Raw genomic sequence first — 21,936 nt, forward strand, 5'->3', positions numbered from 1 at the left:
ATGGCCTACTTCGATTACTCAGTTGCTTAATGTGTATAGTACATTTCATGCTTTTTCGATTCATAGTTACCATTTAAAAAATCTCTGAACCTGGCAGCTAATACTTCTACACTATTATTACTCATCAGAACAATATTTTCAAAAGCTTTTCTGTCAATTTTTAATATATAAGAGAAAAGCTACTTTTAAAAAATAATGCCATTCGGTTGCTCCTGTATAAAACTGGAAGACCCTAATGTATACTCAGCACTTTGGACAGTAAGGCCACTTGCTTATCTCTGCATGGTATTTATGGCTTTTGTAAATATTTCTTTGTCCTTGATTGCCTTGTGCTGAGTACTTGTGCACTAAGCATGATAAATTAATATAAGCTCTTTCGTAGTTTCAGATATTCTGACCTTCAGAATGTTCAAGAGTAATAAGTAAAGGAATTTATAATAGTGATGTTATGGCTTATATTTAGATCTTATTAGTGTTTAACAAAACAGTGTATAAATGATTCTTATAGCACTTATGTTTTGGTTAGCAAGCTCATTCCTGTTTCAAAAAACAGGGAAATTGAGGTAAAGAGTTGAAGAGGCCTGTTCAGGGTTACAGAGCATGTCTTAATACACATTAGCGATTTGAAGTGTTCTGCATTTGCAACACAAGAATACATGTGTTTCTAATATGTATCTTTATTTTTTTAATGCAGTATTAGGCAGCAGGACAGTGTAATTACTTGCCTGTTATGTTTGGAATATGATTGTGCTGTCCCTTTGAAGACAAAGATTTTGTAATAATAATAAAAGCTTGATACCACGAATAAAAACTCCTTTAATGTTGGACAACTGCAAGAAATTGTGCTCCAGATTTTTTGTGTTTTAATTTAACAGTGCTTTACCAATATCTTCAGAAAAAGATTGTAATTATTTTCTGTGATTTTAGTTATCTTACAGCTTATACTGATTCTGAAGAAGACTCTGAGGAAGAAAAGGGATGTGTGAAATCACCCAATGCCATTGTGAAATCAGAAGAGGAAGAAGAGTTATTTAGCTTTTTACAGCAGGTGGACAATTTGCACAAGGGTTCAGAGGATGATAAAAAGGAGGGCTTCAGACTGCTACTTGAGAAAGATGACAAGGTATTAATGGGTAAACTTAATATTAAGTTGCTATTAATTTATGCTTTGCACTGCTTTTGAGAACTTCCTTAATACAAGCATTAAAATGCATGCAGGAATGGCAGATGAAATTTAATGCATACTTCTAATATACAGTGAAAAAGAAATATTTCAAAATGGTGTCAATATTCCTGTTGAGTAAGCATAGAAGTCTTATTATTTTGTATCCCATCCAGGCAACATAATTTTGAGGCTTTGATGTATGTATTCATGCATATGACAAAGAAAGATCATGGGCATTTTTCTACGTAAATGATACTTACTTTTGCTGGCTTTAGAATGGTCTATGTGAGAAAATCCTGTGGAATTAAGTAGAAAACAGACCAAATGTTCTCAAGAAATTGGACTATGAGCCTGTAGTCGATTTATAGTATACTGGTATACTTTGTGTGAATTTTTCCTTTGACTTCACTGTGCACATATGTAACTTCAGATAAAATTTTGCAATGCTTTGATGTACAGTGCTTAATTCAGTATATCAGTTTCTTCTGATTTTGGCGAAGTTCTGGTTATATTTTCATTTACCTATTGAAATACTCAGGAAGGTAGATGAGATACTAATTGTGAGTGGGCGTGTGGTGCTTATGGCATGCCTAAAGAGAGTACACATCACATCATTCAGGGACCTGGTTTGCTTTACTGTAAAAGAACTTTAAAACTGATTTATAAAATAAAATTTATGAAATAAAACCTCTTTAAACAGCCCAGAGTATTTCCAAAAGCTATCTTCTCCTTTGGTAATGAAAAACTGTTTATCTGGTTCTCTCATAAACAAAAAGTAGTACAGAAGGATGCAAAATAACCAAAGATTTATGCCATGTTCTGATAACCTGCTTTCAGCATCATGAAAGGAAACTGTTTAAATCACATTCTTACCAGCTGAGTTACCCAGCTGTCCTCTACTTTCAGTACGACAATTGTGTAGACTTTCTGTGGAGACTTGCACGCGCATATGGAGATCTGTTTGAGATGACTACTGATGCTGAGGAGAAGAGGAAATATGTTACTGATGGTAAGCAGAGAAAAAATGTTTATGTAGAATGACATCTGAGTGTAGTGAAATGTGCTTTGAACTTTAGTTAGGTTTTCCAATCCAAGGACTTTCCAATTCAATAAGTGGGAGCATTTGTACTGTAATAATGATGTTTTGTGCAATAAACTGCCACAGTATACAACTTCAGTCCATTTTTTTCTCACTGGAGAAATCCAAAACTGATGAAGAAGTATTTTGAGTCACGGTTGATGGCTATTGTCTCTGGATGCTGCCTTAAAATCTTCTATTTTGTTGAGAATCAGATGGATATAGAATGTGAAAAAAGATAGATGCGATCAGTGCATTTTCTTAATTACATCTTTGAGAGAGCAAGATGAATAAATAAATGCCAAAGCAAAGTCAAGGTTTGTTTTTCTGCTTTCCTGTGGCAAAGGAGTGCTCCTGCAGATCAGCAGCCTCTTTTGTGGTGATGGTGGGGATGAAGCTTTGTGAATTAGGAAAAACTGTTGACCAGAAACAGAAGTCATATGTGACAACTGATGTTACTTCCAGGCATTTCTCCCTATGTGTCTTGTTTGTCAGCTTAACCTCAACAAAGTTCTAATTTTCTTATTCACAGCACTTTTACTTTGTTGCTTTTGCATATTGGGTGGAGGTACAGTTTACATTTCCCTTTCTGTTTTGGGCCACCTTCTCTTTATTGCAATAAAACCTACATCTTTTCTACCTGTGTGACTCTCCTCCAGTCAATGTACTGTTCTTAGAATAATCTTTATTGCCTGTATCTGGGAATACTTCTCTCTCTCTTTTGTTTCTCCATTGCCTCTCCCTTTTTTGCTGTACCAACTTCAGGTTTTGTAAGTGTATTCCAAGTTCAGGTTGTTTTGTCTTTTGTGACTCTTTTCCCATTTTCTACTTCTTGTTCTGTCAGCAGTGACATCATCACTGACAAAACAGTTTTGGCTGCCCTTTGTCATCCTTAAAGGCAGTGTCATGCCTTTGTGCTGTCATTATATATTCCATAGCCAACCTCAGCTTGTCTATCGTCTTTGTCCCTATCTTTTTGTCTTCTAAATATACATGAAGACAAAGATAATGGCATAGCAAAAGACAGGGAGAGATAAATAATGATGGAATGAAACTGGGTCTTAGGTGTTGAGTAACCAGCCTAGTTTGACTCATTCTCATGAAATGGTGGGTGGCAACAGCCCTTTTCATCTCAGTTTTTGGAAGTGGTGCAGAGGGATAGAGACTGCAGGGGAGCTGGCAGTAGTTTTGTGGGTTTTTTCATTCCACTGGGTTGGAGGACTGTGTATGTGGTTCTTTGTTTTTTATGAAGTTAACTTGCAATACAGAAATGTCAGGGTGGCTTAATTGGTTGCAGCTGAGACTTGAACACCTACTTAATTGGTTGCAGCATCTCATCTGAACATCTTACTGGGAGCATGGGTTTGATCAAATCACCTACTGTCATCTTTATGTCGAACTTAATGGAAGTGTTTGTGCTGGAAAGGATCTTCAACTAGTTCATTCCTGTACCCAAGGCAGGAAACAGCTTTGCTGGTTCTTCTGACAGATGCTTCTTTAACCTGCTTTTTAAGGGTCTTCAGTCTTACAGACAACACAGCCTCCTCTGGCAGTGTAGTCCAATCCTTCCCTGATTTAGCTGCGTCTGAATTGTATTGTAGGAGAAAATACCAAAATTGCACCCATATATACATACACACATATTTCTGTATGTATCTATGTATGGGTATGTAAATGATGTAAAGCCAGGATGTTACCTTGTCCATCTAAATGTTTACAAGAAGAAGAAGCAATTTCTTCTTTGCAGTTAGCCTATGTCAGGTTGCTTCAGTCTTGGGAGTTGCCTAAAATGTGGAAGAGTACAATGAATCTTTTAATATATTGTGTTCCATTTACAGGAAAGATTAAAGCTGAAAAGGCTGTTCAGCTGGATGCCAGGAGTGCCGAGAGTCACCAATGGTAAGTTTAAGAAAGTGTGCATTTTTGCGAAGTTATGTGTATTTATCAAATCCAACAAAACACCCAGCTGTCTTTGGCTCTAAATAGTGCCCCCAGCCAGTTACATTTATTATACTGCAGTTTGACACCAGTTTAACAAATTGTTCAGTAGTATCTTTTCATAGTTTTATGGAACTTGGTTATCATCAGTTGCAGCTAAAAATTACACTGAATTATTCTGTGAAGCACGCACTATAGTGTGTGAAACAACTCAATAACCATACTTCAGTACATGTAGAAGGGAGTGTTTGCTTAAACCAGTATACTATTGCTCAGAGAAGCAATAGGTTTCCATTTACCTTGTCTTCCAACACTTTGCAAATTAATGTAATTTGACCTTGTATTTTGTCCTTTATTTTACTTGTAATAATCTAAATTCTAATAATTAAAAATAAACAGTGAGAGCACTATGGAAGTTTCAATTAACCTCTCAATTTTTGTTTTATCGTATCATTTTCTTCCGAGCTTGGCACTTGAATTAACTTTGTAGACCTTGCCAGGACTAACAAACTCTTTACAAATGTAAATATTTTATATCAAATCAATATTATCAGGTAGAAGATAATTCTACTAAGTTCTAGCTGAGAGTTCCTCACCTTACTATTTTATTAATCAATTTTACTGAGCTTCTAATTTCTTTTCTAATATTGTTGACTTTTCCTTTCCATTTTGGTTCAGTATTCTTCATTAATTTTTTCATTACACATGTAGGGTGGGATTTTACTTAACTTTTACATATCTAAACCAAATCTTTTTATCCCAGGCTCCCTTTGCAATCTAAAAAGAAGTAGCCACTTCTGGAGTACAGTTCATCTGAGTCTATTTTGCCCACCTGCATTAGGGTGAGATGAATTTCTCCTGAGGTTCAGTTGACAACATCTCCATTGCCAGTATAAGGAGCGCATGTCAGCTAGCTCAGGTTTAGATACTTGATTAGACACAGATGTTTTCGTTTAAGTAGATGACTCTCTGGCTTAATCTCTCTCTCCTAAACTTCAAAGATGGCTTTGTTATTGCTCCACACTGTGTTCCTGTGAGTGTTGCCATATTTCCATGGTTCTTTTTTTCCTCCTGTTTATAGCGACTAGTGATCCAAACACTCGCTTTGTAACAATAGGGTGTTAGAAGTGGTGTGTTGTGGGAATCTTGACTAGCTTCACCGTCAGGGACGGATTTGCCTTTGCTCTTTCCAGTGTCTTGGAAGTAATGATGATGCCTGCCTGGAAGTAAAGCCTAGGCTGTAGGTGGCTATAATGTGGCAGTTTAAGAGAGGAGCCTTTGCTTTTGGCCTTACCCAATGGTGGTTAAGGAGGTTGCCACCATGGCAGCAAAACTAACAGAAGAGGATCATCTAAGCATCACTCCTCAATGCAAAGTGATTTACGCCCATATAGCTTGAACACCTACTGAAAGCAGTTCACAGCCGTTTCTGCTGTTTGCCTGATGACAGCCATGGTCAATTCTTCAGGATAATGCTGGTGTTCAGCTAGAACTATGTGTATAAACAACCACAAAATCCCATGCAAGCACAAGGCCTGCCTCTCCCTCCCTTCCTCCCCAGCCCACGAAACTGACAAAATCACCTAGTACAAATACAACTTTGCTGGCAGAAACTATGCTGATAAAAGCTTACATGCTGTTCAGGGAGATGTAGATGGTCTGTTGGACTTCAGATGTGAGATTCTGTACTGACAGGCACATCTAGCAAGGGAAGAATTATGAGTGTAAGGAGACATGTTCCAGAGGTTAGCTCAGAAAGCCTATTTGAGAGGTTTAAGAGGAAAACCTTATGTTTTGTAAGCTACTGCTTATTGTAACAGGCAATGAATTTCTGTATGGTTTACAGTTTTCATCCTTTTTGTTTCTGGGTTCAAGTGAATGTGAGGGTTTTATCGGTTATTGTTGAACTAGTGGCTTTCTAGTGATGTAGATGTACACCACAGATTTCAATAGTTTAGTGTAATTTTTTTTTTAAATATTTTATCTGCTTGTCTGTCTTTTCTGGAGTCTTTCTTGATGCATAATTTTTAAAGTGTAATGCCTCATACTGGTTATGCCACTCTGACTGAGGCTCTGAATACTGGGCAGAATGGACTTTGATGCTCCAGACAGACATTTCTGTGTTTTTGTTGAGCCTGCCAATTGTTGTTCAGTCTGTGGTTCCAGTAGATCCTTTTCTGTTATGCTGCCACTTAACCAGATGGACTTGTTTCGTAACTGCACATTTATTTTTTTCTTCCTTTGCAGAGTACTTCACACACATTTCATAGTTTTCGTGCTGATTTCAGACCATTTCTCAGGTTTATTGAGGCCATTTAGATTTGTAAATGCTTGCATAGCCTCCTAGATTGCAATTTTATTTTTGAAGTGGTTTATTGTTTTGTGGGTTTTTTTTTTTATCATTGACTTCATTAATGAAATTAGTGGAAGATAATGGACCTGGTGCAAAACTTTGTGGAACACTTAGAATGATGTGCATGTTCACATGAACCTGGTTCTGCAAACCATCTCTACAGGTGATTTAATATAGAACATATTTCCATAGTTAGATTTTTATGAACATGAAGTAGGACAAAGTCAAAGACCACGTAAAGGTCAAGCTATATGTCATGGTTGTCTTCCTTAAATATTCCAGACTTGTTTATTTTGTCAGAAAAGAAAAGTATTTTTGTTGTATAGTGTTTGTCTATGACAAACTTGTATTAACTGTTCTGTGTGCTTCAGCACTTACAGAATAATTTATCCTGGGATGTTTTCAGGTTAGGCTGGTTTGTCTGTAACCCCTATCCTATCCTCTCCTTTCCTTTCTTTGTAGATAGCAACTATGTTTGACTTTTTCCTTTCTGCTGGGACTTTGTACATTACCCAGGAGGTTTTGGTAGCCATCTGTATGGTAGATCTGGATTGTTTGAGTCTGGCTGATGCAAATTTATCCAGTTTATCTAAACATTATTTTACATGTTAATCACAGTGAACAGGAAATAAGGCTTCAGGGAATCTTCCTGTAGAAACTGTGCTCTCAAAGTTATATGCAAACAGAACTTTGCCTAAAATCATAAAAAGACTGTATGTGAACAGAAAACAGCGCAGTACAATTAAGGCATGATGAAATTATATGTGAAAGTAATATGCAATCCATAGTTAAAAAGGACAATAAGAGAGGAAACAAAACTTAAAAGAAAAAATAGAACAAATATTTATACAAAAATCTAAGTTCACTAGCAGGTGGTCACTTAAAGAAGAATGATGTACTAGTTTTACCTGAGTTCAGAGATAAAGAGCAGTACCCAACTCCAGATTAACACCTAAATGTACTGTCTCCATTATATGTGTCTACGTGTGAGCAAGGGGCTTCTCCTCCACTTACAGGGGATGGAGAGTTAACGTTTGATAGGCAACATATGCAATTTGACATGCCAGGATATTTGCATGGCATGGCAGATATTACACAGGACCTTTAGGGGTCTGTACTCTTCCAGGCCAGCAGCTGGAAGTGATGGGAAACCATATGGCATCTCCAGTGGCAGTCCACACCTGTGTCCAGGCAGGGCTCCTGTGAACTGAACAGGGTCTGCGTTCACTGTAATAGGAGATCAGATACACAGATGAGAAGCTCAGCATGAATGCAAGCTCAGTGTGACAGCAATACTGTCTCAGACCAAAATCCTTCCTTTTTATCTCACTGCCAATATAAAATTTTCCTAAGTTGATTATTGGGTAAATAATCTTAGCCAGCGTAAGAGAAGCCCATCTGTTCATTAGACAGTTTTCTCTTTTTTCATGTAAGGTTATCTCAGTCTGTATTAGCTACTGATGAGGAAGCTGGCTTTCTGACCTTGCCTAAGGAAAAATTTCATTGATTTCTTACTAATCTGTACTTTCTTTTTTCTGAGGGGAGTTGGTATTTCTTATCAGCACAGCTGAGGTTTTAACTCACGTTTGGTATAGCTGCTATCTATATTGTCAACTCATGCATTATTTCTAATGTTCTCTGAAACTGTTTAATATGTTATGGCTTACTAAATGAGTGAGGATTAAATGATAGACCTGTTCTTTCCCTGGGTCTGTCTGTTCCTTGCTCTCTACTTACAGTTAACCCTTGCTGGGTAGGGGGAATGTAAGCAAAGAAGAAATTGAATTCATCCTTGTTGATTTCATCTTTTGTTATTTTTTCCTCATTGCTGATTGTTCTGTACTTTTATTTATGCTTCTTTCCCTCTGCTGTATTTATAGAACCTCTTATTGCTTCCTGTGTCTCTTGTGAGTTGCAATTCAATTTGTATCAGCATTTCTGATGTATATATCTCCAACTATGTAATCCAGTTCTGATTATATAGATATCTCTTTAACACTCATCCAATATCCCTAGCTTAGCCATGTGCTCTTATTTTCACTTTTAGAGTTAATTACTTTTGGATTTTTAAGTCAATAGAGAACACCTCACTGAAGCTGAATTAGTCTTTAAAACTATTTCCTGCCTTTCCTCTTCATCACAAAGGATCATTTGCTGCTGTACTTTTGAATATTATGTCTTAGATAATATTCTCTAGAACTTTTTATAACATGGCACTTTTTATGATTTAGTTTTCTTCATTAGAAATGTAGGCTGTTCCTGTCAAGCAAGGATTACGCCTATCGACCTCTTTGAAAATTTCTTTTGGAGGCTTATCCCTGCTGCTTGAAAGCTCTGTATACTGCATAAATACATTTTTATCACACCCTGACTGACATAACTGTTCCAGTAAAGCCCTAGTGTAGACAGAATTATACTGGCAGAAACATTCCTTTTTGAGAGCAAGATTTTTCCTGGTTTGTGGAACTGCTATAAGCTATCTGGGAAATAGAATGTACCTTTTGTCTCCACCAGGAGAAGTTAGTGGAATGGCCTCATGAGCGAACTCTTGCTGATGTAGGCCTAGAGTTCAGCTGTCTTGCCTTACTTTTCATATTTAATTAAGTCAAGAACAAAAAAAAAATTATATATCTTCTTAGTAGACCACCTATTTTTATATAAAACTGTACTGTAAAATATATCAACAGTAAAACTGGCCAACTTACTGATCAAAATACTGACAAGTAACCAATATTCATCCTCAAATTAAATTTGGTAAAATATAAGCAGAAAGAACAGAGCAAAATATATTGAAGTAGTCAGTAGGTTTTGGTAATGAACTTTTGCAGCTGTGAATAGTTTTCATATCTGAATCCAGATTTTTGAAAACATGTGATCATACTTAATATTGTAGTTGCCAATGAGATCAAAAGCCTTCAGATTTTTTGAATGGTGACCTCTAAAAAACGGAAATAAATGGAAACACTGGAAAGGAAAAACATAGCTGTAACCTTTTGTTATTTGTGTGACTACCCTAAAGAGAGGCAAAGTAAATATTCTAAGTGACTTGTTGCTTTGTTCAGCTGCTGTAAATTATTCAAGTTGTGAAGGAATTTGCAGGCAAGAGTTGGCATCAGCCAGTTGCAGGTCTTCTTGTTTTTCCCAAGCCCAAAAAAAATATTTTTGTGGGTCATTGGTTCCCAAGTCATAGCTCTGAGTCCACACAGCTCATCTTGGACCATGAAGCATCTCTGTCATCCAAATTTTAACTCCAAGTGCTATGCGAAGAATTCAGTGCTATAGTTGCTTCAGATGGCACCACTTTACGACTTTACAGTTACAGAAAACACAAAATGTAAAGGCATGTTAATAGCACTTTTATTTAAAACTAAGCAATCACTTTTAAGTTCTTTTGCAAAACAAGTGAGTTATATTTGGGGATTTTGTTGCTGTTTTTTCTTCAAGAGTTTGAAAGAAATCCAGCAGGCTTCTCTACTGTGGTCCAGAATCCCACACCTCCTTTGTTGCTGAGAAGGACTTGTTACAGGCTTTGCAAAGAGCAGAAAGGTTACTGGATGTGGCCAGTGTTCATGACATTTACTTAGAAAGATCATTCTTTGCATTCAGCTTTGGTTTGATTGCCACAGACAAACTTAGTGCTGCCGTTAAGTTTGGGTTAGTCTACAGAACTTACTTGCTGAAAGGAGTCATATAGCACGTGTCTCATTTAGATTGACGTTATCAAGTGAAAACCTAGTAATTTTAAGTGAAGACTTCCCCTGAACCACAGCTGCCTCCAAGGCTTTTCTCTGTCATGTGTATGTGAGTTACTTGGAAGTGCAGAAACAAGTTTCACAAGCCCAGGGTTGTGCATGGAAGCGGGTTCCAGAGCTAACGGACTCTCACTGAGAGGGAACGCTGAGGAAGAGAATGGATTGGCTTCACTGAGGATATGAGTAATTGCCACTTACTTGGGTGTTTTGTCTGACCTGTATTAGTAAGCCAAAAAATAGAGGATATAATAATAGAAATTATATTAGCTTTTCTTAGTTGTAGAAATTTGTTACTCACTTCCAGGACTAGTTGAAAATGTTGACTCTTATGTTCACATATAATTTTGTGGTAAGCTTGTGTCTAGGCTAGAACTCGATGCTTAGGGAATCTTTGGTTTGCTAGTATACTTCTGGGTGGACTTGCTGTACTTGGTATACAAAAAATGAAAGAAGTGATAGTCCTAGGTAAAACATATTTCAGTGAGGAAGTCTAGAGTTTGCGAAGATAGTGAGAGGCTTATATGTAACAGTGGAGTATCTAGCCAGAAGGTGTTTTGTATTACTTGGAAGGTAACAAGTATTCTGAAATGTAGAAAGTTGTGTTTCTACACAAAGAAAGTATTCAGAAATGCAGAAACTTCTAACTCATGTATCTTCTGAACGAAAGATGGTAAACTCACTCACAGTAGGATAAAAAACTGCTCGGAAGATGGTTCCTAAGAAAGTCTACTACTATTTTAACCCAACTGGGATTAAGTTTCTCCTGGAATTCAATCAATGGATTAACTTTTAAGAACAAGAGATATTACTGCCCAGCGTGATGAAGTCAAGTTCTTAACCTATATAACTTGGTTATTTTGCAGAAATATAGGGAGCTATGCAGAACCAGGAAAAATATAGTTGTTATGGAAGAAGAACTTTTATATTAATTGGCATGTAGATGCAACAGGATTTTACACAAACTTCCCACCAAAAAAAGTGAACAACATGTGCTCTCAGTAAGAGAATTGTAACAGATAATTTGTTAGATTTCTGGAGTGCGGTGGCATAAAAATAATTCACTAGTGAAACAAAACTCTGAAACTATACAATATGTTGTAGGATACATACTACTGACAACTTTTAAAATTAAATGCGTACCATATTTGTAACTAAATACTTGTAACTTTCTGCCCTTAGTTATCCCTTATTTAGACTTAGACAGAGAACTTACAGGCTACAGGCATCTGTTTCTATCATACGGTCTTATTTTTCAGGACTCGATACCTTGTGCATAAATACGTTCAGTCAAAACTTGGTCTAACAAAGTTTCCGGTTAGTAGTTATTTACCCTGTATTTGATTCATGGGAAGACCAAGAAAGTTTTACAGCAATTTTTGTTTTTAATTATGCTTAATGTTAATCAGTAATCTCTAAATTACTTGTTATTTTGGTAAAAATAAGTTAAAGTTTCAAATACAGAAAGGCAAATTCAGAAGCCATTTCTGAGAAGCTGTAACTTGTTGGATCAGAGGGATGCATAGCTTCTTGTGTATTTCTGGTGAGAGCTTTAATGAGAGAATGATGGAAGGTCATGCATTAGGACTATGTGGTTGCTGGGGTTAGTGATTAGATCTGATAAAAGTCACCTTAGGTGCAAAAAAAAAATCACAATCTGGTGGGGACTTGGAGGGTTTTTTTGGTTTTGTTTTTTTTTTCTCTTTTTCATAGGACAGCTCAGTGGAATATTTCAGTTCAGAAGTGTTGTTGCAATGCCTCAGGGCATTTGTGGTCCCTTCTCCAAGTTCTCCATCTGTTGATCTTTCTTCTTGGTGTGCAGGGAGGTAGCAGATGTTGGTGCTTGCAAGACAGTAGCCCTTTGCAAGTGACTGAGCTCAGGTCTGTAGTGTAGCCTATGAAGAGAAGTATGATGCATCGCCTGGGAAAAAGGTTCTTGAAATAGTACTGCATTGGTCAAACACTGCAGCATCCTCATGCAAGTGCAAAGGAGGTAGGTTTGAAATGTGGAAAGATCTGTTTACTATAAGCTTTTTGTCCGAATGTTCACAGAGGAAATAATACTGACAACCTAGTGATCCCTATTACATTTCTGTCAAGGACAGTGGTTGTGTTACTGTTTCTGAAAGCTATTGTTTCACTCTGTTTCCACATTTGTGAAGACTATATCCTGCTGATTTCTTCAAGATTATGTTTGCAGCTATAACGACTAAAAATATCTGTTATAAAAATAGAAGTTAAATTTCTGGAACATAGAAATTTTAACACAGTTGCGGGTTCCACAGCCTCAAAAATGCAGAACATGGCATTCACATGTTCTACTGGTGAACTTCTGTGAATATTGATTAACATCAGCATTTTTCCTTGTTTTGGTATATCGTATGTATTGCAGTAATTGATTAAGCCAAAATTCTTATGTGTCCTTACTTTTGTGCTTTTTAAATCAAACTATTTATTTGTTTTCCATATTTTTGCAAGCGTCACCTATGCAAGTATGTGCTACATCTGATGTTTTCCTGGAGCTCAGCTTCAGTGCTCGGGTGAATTTTTAATATGAAAACTATATTCCTGCCAATTTCTGTGATGTAGACTAAGCTGTATTCCAAGAAGAAGGAAAAAAAAAGAAAACAAACTTAAAAAAAAAAAACATGAACAAAACCCCACCTAAACACTTCACTTTGCACCTTGGCGCGTTTTACTTTGTATATTGGCGGTCTTTCACATTCTTAGCCACTGCTTCCATACCCTTACCGCCATGAGGAAGGTGATATCAAACTGATACTTTACTTTTCCACAGAAACTTAATATCAGATGCATTTTTATAGATGATGTGTCGTGATTGAAAAGTGACACAATTTTAAGTATGCAAAACTGTGATCTCTGGAAGAGGAAGGAACAGGAATCATGAACAGAAGTTGTAAAATCTCCCTACATAGCAATTGATATCTCGTTGAAGTCAGATGAAAAAGAAAGCCTGAGAGTCTGGCTGCATTGCAGAGACTGTCAGGATACGTAAGTGTGTGAAACTGGTGAGTGAGGGAGATGATGGCAGAGAAATAGGATGGGATGCACAGGTCTGAGCTGTGCAGAGATGGGGAGACACAAGAACACATTTAGAACTGGAATGGAAATGAACTTTCTTTTCACTGGGCATGCAAATCCCATGCATTACCCACACGTTAGCCTGTACTCATACTACGTTACATGACAAATGAGTCTTGGATGAAAAGGAAGGAGTGAAAAATAGGTATGACACAGATTAAATTGTTTGGTATTAGTAAATATCGCAAACTCTCCTCTCATTCACAAAGTCATACCAACTACAGTTAAGAAGAACTTTCCTGTTGACACTAGACTGCTAAAAGGGAGACCTAGGCTGCCAAATTAAGTCTGTACCCACACGTTTCTGAAGTCTACATGAAATAAGAGTGTTCTTCGGAGTTGGGATACATGGAAGGGGATATAGAAGAGCGAGGAACAAGCCTGGAAAGATGCATGTTATTTCTGATTTTGACCCTGTTAAATTTATCAGGGAAATGGTAAAACTTGCTGTATTTGAGTGGTCTAATGTGGCTTAGTCTTGATTTGAGACTTTGAACCTTTTCTGTAAATCCATCTCATATGGGATAAGTTGTGGATGCCAGACTCTTAAGTATTGGTAGCATCTTTCTGCATTTTCAGTATGAAAATTCAAGTTGCTTGCAAACATGCTTGATAAAACTCATTGTGTCAACCTGCTGTTCTTCCTTTTGCAGCAGGTAAGGTATGCTCCTTACAGTTTAATGTTGTCAGAGTATGTATAGAAATTCTGGAACACCAGAAGGGAAAACATTAATTCACCTTGATCTGAACCCCTCTACATTGAGGGCCATGTAGGCATTTGGCATCCATCTCTGTCAAGTACAGTTCTTTGTGAGTCTGAGTCTCAGTGACATCATTTGTAGCTAAGGGATGTAGTGCTGACTTATTTCTGAGTCAGTTTGGATGTGTTTGTGCTTAGAAAAGGAGCGTTAATTGTGAATGATCAGTCTGTACACTTCTGCACTGTTCTCAGCAACTTTTCTTCCACCTGGAAATAACATTTTTTTTATGTTAACAGAAGTACCATTTCTGTCTCAATGGGGTTATGATCGTTATGTTTATTTAGATGAACGTGTCTGTGGCTGATTTTTTACATTCTCCAGGAGCAGCATTAACTCAGCAGTTAGATCACTTCCTTGCAGCACTGAGTTGGTACAATTTTGTCTCTATTTTTCTCTGTGAAGGTACTGTAAACAGTATTTTAATCTTGATGTTCAAAGGGTGTGAGGCCGGCAGTGTGCGTGACAACGACCGGTGTGATTTCCTCTAACAAAAGATAGGTACATTCTACCCATTTCATAGGATATTTGCACATGTGTGATTTTTAATTTTTTCTTCTTTTTTACCCTCCCCCCCCTTTTTATAATAGAGCACAAGGTGATGATATTAAAAAAAAACAACCTGTGACAGGCCCGGGGCACAGAGGCCGAGGCTGCCTGCTGTGTCCGAGTGTCACCAGGAGATGGGGCATGTGACAAGGCCGATGCAGGCCGAGCGCCCGCCGGGCAGCGCCGCTCGCGTTCCCGCCTCCCTCCCGCTGCCGCTCCGCTGTCGCCGCGCTCGGCTTTGCCCAGAGCTGGGCCCGAAGTCTGGAAAGATGGTTTCGGGTGGAACTACAAGAACCAGATGGAAGCACTTTTAGTTAGTTCCTTCCTCATTTTCTCTGTTCGTTTTCTTGGTATTGCCCTTTGGATCAGTGAATTTGTTTTTTAAACTCTTTGAAAATAATTTAAAACCCCTAAAAATTATTTTCTGGAAAAAAAAAAACCCAAAACTGTTTGTTTTTTTTTTTTAATAAATGAAATATCTGAAATTCCATAGAACTCCAAAAAATAAATAATTTATTTATGCCAATTGCTTGCCTAGCTCAGTTCAAAAATATAAAATAGAAAAAAAATTACACTAATACATGAAAGACATTCTTACTTTTTCCTTGAAAAAAATAAAATACATTTAAAGTTAGTAGGTTAGCTTATTTTTCCTTTGTTGAAAATTTTACTGGGATTTCCCTCCCCAGAGATTTTAGCTGTAAGTAGAAGGTTTTCTTTGAACTGGTTTAAACTAAGGCCCTCTTTCTTGTCACGCACAGACAGGGAAATACTGCAAGATGCTGGATTAGCTTGTTCGCTTTTCATTGTTTTCTTTTGTAGCAGCAATCCGTTTAGCTATGGTATGCTGAGTTTATCTGATTAGCACTTAATGAGTGAAGGGAATAGGGGAAATGTAGCCTGAGTTACTTAAGCCTAATAAAGTTTTCAGTACCTTCCCCCTCTTTCTAAATACCTGAACTTTCCTGACCTCCACCCTTTGCTTTTTCCCTCTGTTGCAGCTCATTCCCATACAAAATGCGCTCCCCCTGCAGCTTGAACTGTCAGAAGCAGTGGTGCCATTAGCCAGATTTTGTTCAGTGCACACTGGTCACAACACATATCCTGCTCAACAGTGTTTGACAGTCTGTCTGGAGCCCTTACAAATTCGACTACTGTGGTTCTGCCGACTTGCGTGCCTTACCTGGGACCACTTACCGACTAAAAATGCAATAATCTGTAGCATGAGTTTTTCTAACTTAGAACTGTTACGTATCACCGTAAGCAATATGATAAGTTAGTTAGTTATGTTAACAGTGACATTTTAATGAGGATTCACTGGAGCTTGAGTAATTACATTATATAAAGAAATTCAAGAAAGCTGAGGTTTAATAATGCTTAAAAACTGTGTGTGCCATACAGATTGTGGGTCTGTTACCATAATTAACTCAATAAGTTTCTTGCATAGCTCTTGTATTTTCCTCTTGACTTCAAATTGATTTCCCTCTTTTAGGATTAATTTTTGTTTTAATTTCATATTGCATTGTAAAATTTTTAATATAAAAGTAAAATTTTGAAAAAAATAGAGAAATAATCTGTATTAGTTTATGCTGCTTAAATCTATCTTTGGTGGTTCTGTCAGTTTCATACAGAAATGCAAAGTTGTCTTAATAGCAATTAAAATAGGTCCAAGGAAAGTACAATGGCCATATGTGCAAGAGATTCCTTATGCATAGTAGGTTCTATAGCTGTTGAAGTAATAAATAAAAAGCAATAGAAGTTTAGGTGGAGAGTCAATAAAACAATAGTGTTGCTCTGAAAATATTTTCAGTTATACCTGCTTAACAATATAAATTTTTAGTAGAAATGATCTTGCGTTTATTTTACCACTGCCAGTGTCCCCAATTTGTAATAATAATAGTAATATAGTAATAATAATCTATGACACAGTAGCCAGCTAATAATAGCAGTAGTGATCCTGTGTGAGCAGAAGTGCGTGTATGTTTTAAAATAATTTTAAAGACATTAAAAGAATGCTAGAGGTACAAGAATGCACCAAGAATCTGGAGAAGCGTCAAAGACGACTGTGAATGATTTTTGAGATGTGCACAGCTTCCTGCTGAGCACGTCCCAAGGATTTGCCTTCCCGTGTGAGCTTCCGAGGCCGATGGTGTTCACATTCCCAGTGCATTGCAATGCAGAGAGCAATGTGTCCAGTTAAACTGCTGTCAATCCTGGAGCCAGTCTGGAAGTGTCACACTCTGATCTAAATGGTAGAAATTTTGGAAGAATTTTTTCACTTCACTGACAGCCCAAACAGTGTCACTTGAACAACTTCTTGTTTCCATTATTGTTTTGGTTTGTTTTTTTGTCTGCTCCTGAGTATGTACAGTTCATGCCAAACTTCTATCCAGCCATCAAGATGGAATAAAAACAGATGTTAATCTGTGAATTAGGTATTGAAATATTTTGTAATTTGATTCAAAGGTTTATTTAAGTCACAAAAAGTATGTGTGTGTGTTTTTCTTTTCCCCTCTCAGGTTTGCAATTATGTGTGGCTATATGTCTCAGTTTGAAAGTGTACAAAACAAAATCAGGAATGGTTATCTCTTTAAGGTATGTTTTCGTAGGGTTTGGGGTTTTTTTTAAGCTATTTCTTTAAATTATCTCATTATATAGTATCAAAGACAGATTTTTCCAACACAGTAATTGAGCCTTACAGGTCTATTTTGGTGCCAATGTTAAAGTGAAAAAGTTATTTTAGTGTATGCAAATAGATTATATGCTTACAAAATAAAAGAATTGAGGTAGGATTCTGGGAACAAGATTAAGATTTCTGTTTTATTTTGTAGTCCAAGGTGTGGAGGAAATGGGAGTAACAATTCTGTTTAGAAAATAAAAATAAATACTAAGTGATGAACTATCACAGTTCTGCAGTCATCCTTCGTGCCACCCTTATGAAGTAATATTTGTTTAACACTGTCCTTTCAAAGCTAATTGTGATTTTTAGAGTTAACAGTTTGTGTTATGTGTGCTACCCTCCCCTCCTTGTCCTCGGCATTGCTTAGGCGCTTTCCATCCCTTGCCCTCTGAGCCGGTGTCTCCCCTTTGTGGGTGTCAGTGAGAGAAAACAGACATGTTCCACTTCCCGGGGAGTGCCCGGGATGGGTCCCTGTCACATCGTGTCCGTGTTAGAGCTTGGAGTGTCGCAGAGCTTTCCTATGAGAGAGCATTAATTACATCTGAACTGTGAATTACATCTGAACCTTAGGCCCCCCCTCACTAACAAAACCACGACAGCTAGCTAAGCCCCGAGCGCTGGGACAAGCTGGGAATGAAGGGAAAATGACAAATAACGCAAGTGCTGCAGTTGTTTAAGGATGGAGTTTAAGAAGAGCCCATAGTGTTAGCAGTAGCCTGTTCAGGGAGGTTTTCCTCTTCACAAGTAATTACTGAAATCTATGTGAATAATTTTGAAATGTTAAAGCTTTGGGAAAATAATGGCATGAAAACATAGCTCCTATCTGAATAGTTTGTGGACAAAATGATAGAATAATAGGCTCTTAGATCTGTGCAACTTAGATATGTTAGTGATTAGCTTATTTAGAAAAACAGACGTATATGGGTGAGAAAAAATAAACCTTAGTAGTGAAATTTGTTTTGAGAGGCAAATGGTAGCTAGGGGCAAAATATTTTTTTTTTTCTTAAAACTCAAGTTGAGCAATAAGAGCTTTCTTTAGTAAATTAAAGAGAGAAATAAAGATACTCATATCCTGTAATGAAAATGGTTTTTAAAGAAGCACCTCATTAGATAATTTATGGGTTTATGGTTTCACTATAAACAGAACCATTTTATTTTCTGAGTTTCACATTATAGTAACAATTTCTTGTGTCATGTACCATTGCATTGGGGCAGTCACATTCCAAGGTGGAAGAGACTATGGTTCAGCGATGGGTGCTGGCGTGTAATCTCTGTCAAAGACAGTGGTTGCTTTCTCAACTGATTTGGTGTTGCATAGTATCCTAATACTAACTATACATAAAATGAATTTAGTTAAAGTTGTTGCCTTTTTAAGACAAAAGTTCTTGAGTTCTTTGATTGAACTTTAGAGCTGCTTAGTCATGTTCTAAGTACAGCATGCCTCCTTGCATTGTGTGCAAAGTTGCTTAATAATTTTGTTGGTGGTTTCCCTCCATGAGGAAGGGGTTTGCTAGCTAAAATATTTTTAGTTTGTTAGAAAAGTATTGCAGCAGAAGAGAATTTCTGATTTTTTTTTTTTATAATTTGCAGCAAGCTGCTTAGAATGTAAGCACACTTCCCAAACAAACATCTAAAGTGACACTGATTTTCTTTCTAATAGGAGCACCTAGACAAAGCAATTGAACTTAAGCCACAAGATCCTTTTTTGTATTACCTAAATGGAAGATGGTGCTATTCAGTAAGTTGGCTTTTTATCTAACATATGAATTGAGTATACTGAAAAATGATAATGCATTTGAAATGAAATAGTGGAACTTAAGACAAAGTAGATGTTTCTGAAGTAGGTATTTTGAGCTAAATGAAGCAGTATATTTACATTTCCTGAATTAACTTCTATATGTGTGATGTTAACTGCTGACATTCCTGTTGTGTACATTAAGTAAGCTGTGCTTTTGTGTCCCTCATTGTTGTGTTCAGGTTTCTTGTCTGAATGTATGAATGAGAAGTAACTGATACTTGAAAGGGAGGAAGGGTGACCTCTGGTATTGTAAGCCTTGATTTCAGTTCTTTATTTTGCCACAAACTTTCTGAGTGACCTTGGGCTGGTAACATAGCCTTTTAGTAACTTTATTCCCTATCCATAACTGAATTTAAAGGCACTTAGATGCTGTGGGATTGTGGCTGTGGCAGCAAGGCTACCATACTGGCTTGGTATATTCCAGGAGAATGTCACAACAAAGATGTAGGCATAAAAATCTGTAATTCACCAAAAAGTTTTGCAAGAGATACAATTTGTATTATGCCAATACGACAAGTGCTTTTAAATACTGTGTTAGTGACATAGTGGTAAGTACTTATATATGAAAAGTTAAAATAATTATTTTACAAGCTTAGCTGCCGATTAATTTTTTTTTCAGAAAAACGGTGCTTATGGTTGTAATATAAGAGTTGTTTTATTCTTAAACCCACGTCTTTGATGGCTCAGATGGCTATCCTTATTGCTTTATCTTTAGTGCTGTAAGAATCTTTTGTCAGAAGAAAATGTTCTTTCATAGTCTGTCCTGTAAAAGAACACTGGGAGGCTTCTCAGAGTAATGCACAGTGAATGCTAGCCTTGCCTTTTTCCTCCAGCTACTTCCAGTGCTCGTCACTATGAAGTGCCTGCAAAGTGTAAAGAAGGAGTTGCTGTGATACGTTGCAGCCTTTGACTTTGCATTAAGTCTTGCTGCAGATAAAGACAAAGTAATCTTTCAGCAGTTTTTTTCACAGCATATATTTGGCTTTCAAAGAGCAACTACATTTTTTTCTGAGTTGATTTGAATAAGGAATGACACCAACTTTTTCAAAGAGCTTTTCATTTTTATTTTCATCACACTATATTCTTGATTATCAGAATTAACTATGCAAAAGTGAGTTGCTGAAGATTGTCCTGTAGTATGCTTGCTATCCTGCCTTTGAAGAGCATCTCTTTCACCAGCACTTATACTGTACTGTGTCCAACCGCTGGCTGCAACTTCCATTTATGTCAAACACTCCTAGATGTTTTTCATGGCTTATTTCTCACTTGAGCTATTGCTTTTGGAAACTTTACATGTAATCTCAGTATACCTCGCTTTGTTCCTATTGCACTGTTTTTTACTCTTGTTTCCTTTTAGTGAAAATCGCCACTTCCTGACTAATGTATGTAGTTTGTTGCGCTGTATCATTACAAACTCATGTTCCACACTTGCAGCATCTATGCAGGGCCTCCCTACTGAACATTAAAGCCACAGATTAGCATTTACTTTAGGGAATGACCTGACTTGCATTTTATTAAGTAGCCACTGAAATACTTAAGGATTGATTCCTTTTTTCTTCCTTTTTTTTTTTTTTTAATTTAAATTTTTGCCTTCTGTGACTGTCTTGATGGCCATGACAAAATAGTAACCTGAAACACTTAGAACAGATTTTCATAATACAAATAAATTCAAGTATAGGACTGAATAGCATTTTGTTTTAACTTCTGGGGCTGTCAGCTCTTAGAAACTTTTGGTCAATTGAACACTTTCAGTAGCAGGATGAGACCATCATTTGGGAGCATTACTTTTGAGGCTCTGCTATGGAAACTAGATCTTAATCCTAGCCCAGTGAAGTTGGTGATCTCCTCATTAGTTTTAGCAGACTATATGAGTAGGTTTCTATACTGATCCACTAATACAGGTTTTGGCAGTGCAGGTGATACAGATAGTCTTAGAAGCTTGTGGAAGATGTGGCAAATTCCTTGGTCCTGTTCTGTAGACTGTGGTGTTTCATGCTGTGGTAATTATCCCAAAAGTAGACTGTTGGCTCTTGCATTGGTTCCAAATACTTCTTCAGGGTAGGGATTATGATAGGGTGCTTGAAAAATATATTTATCACTTCTTCTCTAGACTGGTACCTGTGGATGGAGTGATAATGCTTTTCTTACACCTTCTGTTTTTTTCTGTTTAGCTGAGATTGAGGCAATGTGAGGAAATTAAAGAAGAAAAAGGGATGAGTGAGGAAGGAAAGTTATTTTTTTTATTTAGCCTAGCTGACTTTGAGGTCCAGTTAAGACTGGCTGCAATAATTGTTCTTTCACAAGTGTTGCTTCCAGAGGCACGATTGTCTGTAGTTAAAAAAGACAGCAGTAGCAGTGTAGTTAAAAAAAGATAACTAGCATTTGATACTTTCTAGGCTTTGATAACATTTTTGGGAAACATGATGTACTTAAGTCTTCCTGGTAGAGTCAGCCACTTCCCATTGACTCCCCATTTAATCTTGGGGGATCTTATTACTGTCATCTAGTGCTCTTTTTTTCAACTGACACACTGAAAAAAATAGGTATAGCGTCAGAGATTGCAAAAGGAGATGCATCGAGTGTTGTGAATCTGGGCTTCAGGTCATTTTCACGAAGGAAAATCAGTTGAACAGACTTTTAAGTAAAAAGAGTAATGGAAACAAAAGAAGAAGATTTATTGAAGCCTGAAATCTATATCCAGAGACTGCGTGCTGTACTCGTAAACCTATTTGATTTGTGGAGTTTTGCCAGCATTTGGCTCTGACT

General features: G+C 37.0%; 1 protein-coding gene across 3 annotated transcripts in view; it reads left to right on the forward strand.

Moving 5' to 3' along the window:
• The window catches only part of RMDN2 (regulator of microtubule dynamics 2), a 52,721-nt gene that overhangs the window by 11,292 nt on the left and 19,493 nt on the right, over positions 1-21,936 (forward strand). For all 3 annotated transcript variants that reach the window (XM_086744755.1, XM_086744754.1, XM_086744756.1), the window contains exons 3-7: positions 928-1,123; positions 2,072-2,174; positions 4,082-4,142; positions 17,212-17,287; positions 19,033-19,110. In XM_086744755.1, coding sequence (XP_086600881.1) covers positions 928-1,123; positions 2,072-2,174; positions 4,082-4,142; positions 17,212-17,287; positions 19,033-19,110 — 514 coding nt within the window. The remainder of the gene's footprint in view (positions 1-927; positions 1,124-2,071; positions 2,175-4,081; positions 4,143-17,211; positions 17,288-19,032; positions 19,111-21,936) is intronic.

Source organism: Chlamydotis macqueenii, chromosome 3 (genome assembly GCF_036417535.1).
Source record: "Chlamydotis macqueenii isolate bChlMac1 chromosome 3, bChlMac1.mat, whole genome shotgun sequence".
Classification (NCBI taxonomy): Eukaryota; Metazoa; Chordata; class Aves; order Otidiformes; family Otididae; genus Chlamydotis; species Chlamydotis macqueenii.